This window comes from Bradysia coprophila, chromosome II, assembly GCF_014529535.1.
Source record: "Bradysia coprophila strain Holo2 chromosome II, BU_Bcop_v1, whole genome shotgun sequence".
NCBI classification, from domain to species: Eukaryota; Metazoa; Arthropoda; class Insecta; order Diptera; family Sciaridae; genus Bradysia; species Bradysia coprophila.
The window spans coordinates 10,645,393-10,655,423 of NC_050735.1; the positions used below are offsets into that span (position 1 = coordinate 10,645,393).

Consider the following 10,031-nt stretch of genomic DNA (forward strand, 5'->3'; position numbering starts at 1 on the left):
CATAAATCTCTATTCATGGATTTTTTGAGACCATTTTTCAGAAACTCAAATTTTAACCATACGTACAATATACAATGGCAAATAATGCCAGCTGGGAAATATCGGTTCGATCTCAATGTAACTGAAGGCACCAAGCAAACACTTTTTTGGCGGCTCCATTTTTTTCGCCATTTCGGATCATCGCGTGGAGATTGTTTGAAAATTGGTTACTTCGTTCCACTCCGGATTGATTTACTTCATTATCAACAGCAACGATGGGGGACTAAAATATGGAACTCATTGGGATACAAATTCGGGAAATAATAAAAAGTAACTTTGTTGTGTAAATAATGGTAAACACTTGGTCTACACATTCTTCTTCTTACATATTATGAATTTGGAATAAAACTGATTTCTGACGAAAATTGCTTGACGGATGGGACGAATGAGATAATTTTCTTCTATCATTGCGTTTAAGGATGGACCCATCTTAGTAGACTACTTCCGTCATTTTCCATTGCTTTCTTCCAATAGTTTTTTATAGTCTTCAATTCATCAATTCCTGTCGATTGGGATCTATTCGAGTTCAGTTCAGCTATTATTTGTTCGAAATACGCAAATGAGATACAGTCATTATTAATGATATCATCATTAGGGAAAATTTGTTTCCAGTCGCGAATTAAATAGTAGCGGATACATGAAATACCAAAAATACCAACAAGGGAATCAACGAGCTGTGAAATTTCAAAAGATAAAAATTTACAAATTGCACAATGGCAAATATTGTGCCTTTACTGGCCAGCATTTATAAAGTTATTTTTCAAAGTCATTTTATTGCTTTATTTGCATTTGATCGACACGCAGTTTGAACAAATCATTTTAAGATGAAAATTGCAATTTGTAGTTCGTCATTGCTTCTATTGGTTACAATTATGTCTTTAAATTTCGGACTATCCATCGAGGATATTTTTCCTGTTTCAGTGAGTGCACAAAACAGAGGATGTTCGTTAAGCTTAAAATTAAAATTTTACTTTCATCCCAAGAAAAACTTCTTCATCTATGAACGCTTCAGTTGTAGAACCTATGGTGGTAGTAAAGCTTCATCTATCGAATGTCGCGTCAAATACATCGATCGAAATCATTTAAAGGCATTAATATTAGTAAATCTAACTGAACCAGTTACAGCGCTATGGTTCCACGGAATCATTTACTACAAATACAACACGTACATGAAAATAGCAACTGAAATACGGGACGATCTGTGCGGCTGGTTTGATGGCAAACAAAAGTCTTTCTTCTTGGATTTTTTACGACCTCTATTTTTGAAGTACTCAACTTTCAACCACTCGTGTCCGTATTCGGGATTTATACTGGCAAAATCAGATAATGTTTCCGCACAATACCTGGCATTTCCGCAAATAATGCCAGCTGGGAGATATTGGTTGGACATCAATGTGACGCACTCTGGTCGCAAAACCCTTTTATTTGGTGGTTCCCTTTACTTTGCCATTTCGGATCATCGCATTGAGATCGTTTGAAATAGACCCCTTGTCTCCAGAATTGATACATTTTTCCTGCATTCTTAGAAGCCCTCTCCGTAACAAAATTTGTGGTTGACGCCGTACAATTATCAACAGAAACTGTCGTGTTAAGCTAAAACACAGGATCGTATTTAAGTTTTTGCGTTTATAGAGCTTTCGATAGCTTTAAGCTCCGTTCGTATTATTCCCATACATTCCACTTTTTCAATGGAATCCAAAATAATCTCAACACTTTCAAAAGAGCAGCTAACAGATGCTGTTTTTGCACAATTCCTGTAAACATTCAAGCCAAAACTCATATCTTGATGCCTCGAAAATATTTAAAACACGTAACATATTTAAATACTCAAATTCAAATTTTAGGCACACTTACGGCGTGAATTTACCAAAGTAAGTTTTTGTCAAGGTAATGCCATTCGAAGCTAATGTGTTAAAACCACCCTTTCATATGAATCATCCAAGCTATCATTTAAATTGAATTTCGTCTAGTTAGCATTAAGTTAGCCTATAAATACTGAAGCTTTGTACGAATTGAATTCATTATTAAACTAGAAGCCTCTCAGACAACTAGTCGGGTTTTTATTTAATAGTCAAACCAATTGGCTCAACTAAGCCAAGTAGTAAATTGCCCAACTAGGCATGTAGTAAAAGGCTCAACTAAGTCTCTCATAAATAAAGTTGCCCAACTAGGCCACAATTTACAGTTTTCAGGTAGAAAACAATATTTGGCGCCCCCGGGTGGACTTGTTGGGTAGAATACAGTTGGTCATTGAAAATAACTGTGGAGTCATCCAGAATCGGCCTTATCCAAGGTGTCGGGTTGGGTGGTGACAGTAATACATTTTCATTATGGAAAAATTAGTGAGAACAAGAGCAGCAACGCGAAGGCTCATAACAACTACCATAACAAATTTGGAGAATGATTTAGCAGCAGATCCCAAAGATGAACTGGCGATAAGAACAAAGGAGAGTAAACTCAAAATGTACCAAGAGCATATTGGACCTATGAATGAACAGATACTCAACTTTATATTGGACGACAAGACAGCAACTGATGAAGAATATGATCAAGAAGTACAGATAATAGATGAGTACACAGAGAAAATACTCACAGCAACACTGAAAATCGAAATGGTATTCAATAGAGATATGAGGGAAATTCGGTCCAACGTTACTGAGGACGATTTTCATTCAACGACTGTTTGTCAGAAGAAACGATACAAATTACCGAAAATAGAGCTGAAGAAGTTTTCGGGTAACATCATTGATTGGCTCAGTTGGTGGGCATTGTTCGAAAAAATCCATGAGGATAATGAATTAAGTGCAGCTGATAAATTTCACTATTTATTACAATCTATCGACGAAAAAAGCCATGCGTATGATATGGTAAATGGTTTCCCAGCAAGTGCAGATAATTATCCAAAGGCAATAGCAGCATTAAAAGAAAGGTTTGGAAACAAAAAGATTCTAACACAAGTATATATCAGGGAGCTGTTTCAATTAGGGATAAAGAATATTCAAGAGAAACCAGTAATTTCCACAATATACGATAAGTTGGTGGGACACGTTCGATCACTGGAATCATTAGGAATAACAGTAGAGCAAGCCACATTATTCCTTTTCCCAATGGTGGAAGCAAGTCTACCTGAAGAAGCTTTAATTGCATGGCAACGAAGTACATTGTACGAAACAGATGGCTCGGCACAAAACCCCCCGAAAGGAAAGTTGGATTTCTTGCTAGAGTTCCTAAATCAAGAGGTCGAACGCGAATATCAACGGAGTTTAATGCGAACAGGGTTCCTCGACGAAAAGGAAAAAACAAAGAAAAAGGAAACTTCATTTGCTACAGCTGCTGGTTTACACACGCAATCAAGTACAAAGCCAATTTGTGTCTTTTGCAACAAGCAGCATGCATCTCAAGATTGTTATTCAATACAATCAAAATCAATAGACGAAAAATGGGAAATCATAAAACAGAATAAAATCTGCAGCAAGTGTCTGAAAACCGATCACTGGTTTAGAAATTGTCCGACAAGAAGTGGGTGTGAAATATGTCACAGACCTCACCACAAACTTTTATGCCGACAAGAATCAGAAATTATGAAGTCAAATTCCGGATCAAACAATATTACAAACACGGTAGTGATATTAAAAACAATTTTGGTCTCTGTGAATTCTCAAAATGGCCCAATTACTGTACGAGCACTTTTCGACGATGGTAGCCATAGAAGTTATATCACCACGAGTTTGGCGAAACGAGTAAAAGGAAAAGAAATTGGAAAATTCTTCGAAAGAAACACTCTGTTCGGTGGTATTTTGAGTGACATTGAAGAACGCACCATTTATGAAGTATCGTTGGGACCAATAAACAAGAAACATGTCTATAAGATGGAACTTTCGGACAAAGAAAAAATTACCGGAGAAATTCAGAAACTTCCGGATGGATTTTGGTTAGAAGAATTAAAACTTTTGGGAATTGTCATTAATGATTGTCAATCAGATAACGAAGAACCAGACATTTTGATAGGTGCTGATCTGATGAACAAACTGACCACTGAACGAAACATCTTGCTAAAAAGTGGACTAAAAGCGGTCGAAACAGTTTTCGGTTGGACAATAATGGGTCCTCTTCCTCAAGTAAACCAATTATGTACATCATTGGCTATGTCGATAACCACGAGACAAATTGATGAAACAACAGAGAAGCAACTATGGGAATTGGAAACAATCGGAATTAAAGATCCTGTGGAAGTAAAGTCAATGGAAGTAAGAGATCAAGAAGTTAAAGAATGTTTCTTAAAAACTGTATCACAGAAGTCAAACGGGAGATATCAGGTATCATTACCATGGGTGAATGGAAAGCAAGATATTCCGAACAATTACGACATTGCATTAAAGAGATTACAGAATTCAACGAAAAAACTGAAACAAACTGGGATGTTCCTTACTTATAATCAGTTATTCGAACAATGGGAAAAAGAAGATTTTATTGAGCGTGTCGAAATAGAAAATCCAATGGTCAAAACTGGCGGTCACTTTATACCTCATCATGCAGTATACAAGGACAGCAAAACAACACCCGTAAGGCCTGTGTTCGATGCCTCATGCAAATCAGGAAGACATCCATCACTTAATGAATGTCTCGAGAAAGGACCAAATCTCATCGAATTTTTATCTACGACAATCATCCGTTTTAGAGAATATAGAATTGGTATTCTTGCGGATATCCGAAAGGCATTTCAAATGATAGAAGTTCATGAAGATGACCAAAATTATCTATTGTTCTTATGGTGGGAGGATGACTCATGTAAACGAATAGTTGTCTTCAAACACAAACGAGTTGTCTTTGGTCTAAAGAGCAGTCCATTTATCCTTGCAGCAGTAATTGAGAAACATTTGAATAGTGTACAACCGCAAGATAGAGAATTGTCAACGAAACTGAAGAAATCATTGTATGTAGACAATACGGTAACATCGGTAGACTCATGGGAAGAATATATGGAATTCAAATCAAAATCAATCGAATTGATGACTAATGCACAAATGGATTTACGTCAATGGGAACATACGTGGATTCCAGAAATGGACAAAACCAGTGACAACACCGAAGAAATGATTTCGACAGTTTTGGGTTTAAAGTGGTGTAAGAAATCTGACACACTTTCATGTTCATCATTACCGACTATACCAGAGAAATTTACAAAACGAACTTTACTAGCAACAATAAACAAAATTTATGATCCCATGGGCACGCTGTCACCTGCATTAATATTGCCAAAACTATTGTACCAATCAACCTGGAAAAACAAGCTGACATGGGATGAAGATTTACCGAAAGAATTAAAAGAACAATTCGAAAAATGGGTTGCAGAAACGCATTACTTAGAGCAAATCAAAATTCCACGGTGCATGAAAGGAAACACGTATACAAACGAATCAAAAGAACAACTGCACATATTCTGTGATGCAAGTCAATTAGCATACGCGGCTGCGGTATTTCTGAGATCAGAAAACACTGAGGGCATTTCCATTCAACTGATTCAATCAAAAGCAAGAGTGACACCAATTGACAAAGTTACAATTCAAAGATTGGAATTAATCGGTTCTAACATCGGAGCAAGACTAGGAAATTCGGTTTTAAAGGCTTTGGACAAGAACATTCAATGTTTTTATTGGAGCGACTCAACAACGGTACTTGCATGGATCAAACGTAATGATGAGTGGGGCACTTTCGTTGGGAATAGAGTACGTGAAATGCTGAAGCTAACCGAAGTATCTCAATGGAATTATGTACCAGGAAAAATAAATCCAGCAGACTTACCGTCAAGAGGTTGTAGTCAAAAACAATTACTGGAATCCAAATGGTGGGAGGGTCCTTCATGGTTGAAGCAACCACCCGAATACTGGCCAAAGCAGATATATCAAATCGATGAAGAAAAGGTTAATGCTGAACGGAAAAAAGTGATAACAGAAAACACAGTTTTGAAGAACGTTCCAACTATAGTTGATACCCCATGGTTTGCAGCAAAGAGTTCATTCATCGTCAATCTCCGTATCATCGCATTGTTGAAAAGATTCATGCACAATGCATTGGCCAAAATAAATAAGGTCACAAGGAAAACTGGATTCTTGTCAATAGGAGAAATTAATGATGCAGAAAAAACAATGGTACAGTTAATACAACGACAGGTATTTCCACTGAATGCTGAAATCATCGACGGACTTCGGGTAACTCAAGACAATGGCATATACACTGTCGTTACAAAGATACTGAATAGGCAAGATACTGGGAGATTTAAGAGACCATGGTTATTACCATCTAATCATCCCGTCACAACGCAATTGGTTATAGAAGAACATTTACGATACGGGCATGCTGGAGTCCAGCTACTAGTAAGCAAACTCAGAGAAAAATTCTGGATCATTCGAATGAAAAAGACTGTTAAAAGCATTATCGGAAAATGTACGGTGTGCATTCGGCATGGAAAATCTACAGCATCTGTACCCTACGCACCGTTACCAGAAAACCGGACAAAAGATGCAAAAGTTTTCGAAATATCAGGCATTGATTTAGCAGGACCACTATATCTTCGTGATAACTCCAAACAATGGGTGGTGATTTTTACATGTGCCGTGGTAAGAGCAATCCATCTGGAACTAGTGGATCAGATAAATACGGAGCAATTCATACTGGCTTTGGGAAGATTCCTCTACAGACGAGGTCGAGTATTGGTCATATACACAGACAATGGTACGAATTTCATTGGAACAGTGAATTTGTTTGGCAAACTGGATTGGGAGAAAATTCAATATAAATTCAAAGCCGAACGCATCGTTTGGATATTCATTCCGCCAGCAGCCCCTTGGTGGGGTGGTTTCTGGGAAAGAATGGTTCGTACAATGAAAGAATATTTGCGCAAGATTTTGGGACACAACAAGTTAACCAAGGTGGAGCTTGACACAACCATTTGTTTCGTAGAATCATTGATAAATGCTCGTCCACTCACATATATGTCGGAAGACCCTGATGACCTGGAGCCAATAACACCATCAGCTTTTATTCAAGAAATGTCATCATCAGAATACCCAGAAATTGGAGAAATCACTGGTAAGAAAATCCGAGAAAAATTACGACACATGAACCAATTGAAGGAGGAATTGCGAAGTCGGTTTCGTACAGAATATTTGGGCCAGCTAATGGAAAAATCAAAATCCAAAATCCATTATCAATTCAAAGTAGGAGAAATGGCAATTCTTCAAGTAGATGACAAAAAAAGAATGGACTGGCCTTTAGTACGTATAATCGAATTATATCCTGGGAACGACAATCAAATTCGTGTGGCTCGTTTAAAAACAATCAGCGGTGATCTAATCAGACCATTGAATCGATTGATTCCGATGGAACTCGAAAATGACGAACAAATATCTATGACTAAGATAACATCAAAGAAAAAGAAAAAAGAAATACCAGAAGTAGTGTTCGACGATTCAAAGGAAGAACATACAAGAAATAAAGAAATCAACACAAAATTTACAAGGTCTGGTCGACAAATCAAACAACCAAGTCGGCTACAATACTAATCAAAACGAAGGCATCACAGCAACATTTCTTACATTAGTTCATAAGTACGGATAAATCAAAATAAGTTGTCATCATGGCTGATACACCTGAATGGGCCAAAAATTTGGAAAGAAAAATCAATAATCTAGAAAACCATTTGGATGTAATCGAGAAGAAGGTAGACGAGATGCAAAAGACTGAAGTTTTATGTTATTTTCACGCTAAATATGGAAAAGAAGCCAAAAAATGTCCCGATAATCAGCCATGTGATTATAAGAAAAAGAAGAAGGAAGAGGAATTGGATTATGGTCCCGTTTGCGAACAAATTCTGCAGTATATCCATCAGACAAATCATCGATTTATTTCACCAGTACGAGAGTTAACAACGAACAAAAAATCAAAACAAACAGATATCGTCACAACTCATCCCGAATTGGTAGATATTCACCCAGAACAATCGTTGGCCGAACCTCAAACCAAAGTTTTGAATGACGATAACGATTCGTTAAATATAACACCGGTGGGAAAGCTATATCAAGAGAAATCGGTCGAAATCAAGGAACGTGCTGGTCAATTACGAGGAAGTTCAATACAGAAAAGACGAAAGACGTTCATTGTACCGTACGAACCGAGTCGATATTTAAAATAAGAATTTTATGGATAAAATTGGTGGGAGAATGTTAAAACCACCCTTTCATATGAATCATCCAAGCTATCATTTAAATTGAATTTCGTCTAGTTAGCATTAAGTTAGCCTATAAATACTGAAGCTTTGTACGAATTGAATTCATTATTAAACTAGAAGCCTCTCAGACAACTAGTCGGGTTTTTATTTAATAGTCAAACCAATTGGCTCAACTAAGCCAAGTAGTAAATTGCCCAACTAGGCATGTAGTAAAAGGCTCAACTAAGTCTCTCATAAATAAAGTTGCCCAACTAGGCCACAATTTACAGTTTTCAGGTAGAAAACAATATAATGACACCTTTTTCTAAAATGGTTGACTATGATTTTGTGTTTCCCAAAATATAAACAGATGGTCCAGGCTTCTAAGCAAATTTTTTTTGTGTGTGTGTGTTTTTTTTAAGCGAGAGATGGCGAATTTAACGAACTTTCATGCCATCGCACATCTGATTCGGTTATATGACATTACCCCCTCCAATATGTTGGTTTTTGTAAACTTTCAAAATCAATGCTAAATACTGTAAATTAGGGCACATTCCACGGTATACCTAAGTCATCTGATCATTGAAAGTGATCAAGAATACTGTCTAATAGTTATAAAAACTTAACGTGCCACTAAATGTGACAATTATGATGGGATTCTTCGATATATGTTAGCAACGCACCTGTAGCCGTACGTAACAGCATTGTAGGACCAATCAGAGTTCAACATGACTACAGTTTCCTAATGTTAGTTTCTTTAAGATGTCTTCGAGGTATATAAAAGCGATTCTCTATTTAAATTTTATATTTTTCGTTACGAAAGTGTCGGCTTTGGTGGTTTCGGTTTCACGGAGGTCACTTAACCTAGCTGCATTTCTTTTATAGTGTTGTAATATTGGACAAAAAGGCGACTAGATAACGTCACAAAATGTTTTAATATATTCGGTATGGCTAGAAGCATGTATGGCAAAAAAATGTCAATCAAATCTTCAAAAAATATAGACGGTACCGGCTTACTAATAGTGAAAAAACGTAAGCGAATATAACTAATTTTATATTTACAGTAGAATAACGTAGGTTATAAGTCATATGAATCCAGTTTTATACTAATTTTATATGTTCATAGTCGAAAGACTTAGAAAGAAAAATGAAACGACAAAAAATAAAAATTATGAAAAGTGTATAATATGTTTATTTAGTTAACAAAATTCAAATTTTTTACAAGTAAAATATTTCGTTTAGATAAAAATTATTATATTTTTAGTTGTTTAAATATATTTTTTGTTAAAATTAGGTACATTCGACGACGATCAGTAAGCTAGTACCGTCTATATTTTTTGAAGATTTGAGTGTCTTTTTTGTCATACATTTTTCTAGCCATACCGAATATATTAAAACATTTTGGTCGGAGCGTTTGCTGCGACTGAGCCCCGTACAAACCCGTACATCTATTGCGCACGTGACCCTACTTCGTCCGTCGCCCTACTCTTACCGTAAGCCTATTGCGCCCGTAAACGTCATAAAATTCTTATGCAATGTGTACGTCTTAAAAATTGCGCATAGCGCAATTACGAAGCCCCGTACGACGTTCCTTTCAAAAGTAACACAAACTACACTTAACACTGATGAGTGATTTTGGAATTATCATTTTCACCTATTTATATTGATTTTACAAAAATCCAAAATGGCGGCCGACGGCCATTTTGTTAGGAGGTGGAAAGTACAACGGCTGCTTTACATTCGTTAGTACCTTTCAAACAAAAAAAAATCATGAAATTCGGTTAAA

The 10,031-nt window shown here is 36.5% G+C and overlaps 1 protein-coding gene across 1 annotated transcript; it reads left to right on the plus strand.

The window, feature by feature from the left end:
- The first annotated feature begins 2,501 nt into the window (after positions 1-2,501).
- LOC119082120 lies at positions 2,502-7,601 on the plus strand. The gene has a single exon (XM_037191540.1). It carries the CDS (start codon positions 2,502-2,504, stop codon positions 7,599-7,601), a length of 5,100 nt encoding a protein of 1,699 aa, XP_037047435.1.
- The last annotated feature ends 2,430 nt before the right edge of the window (positions 7,602-10,031 follow it).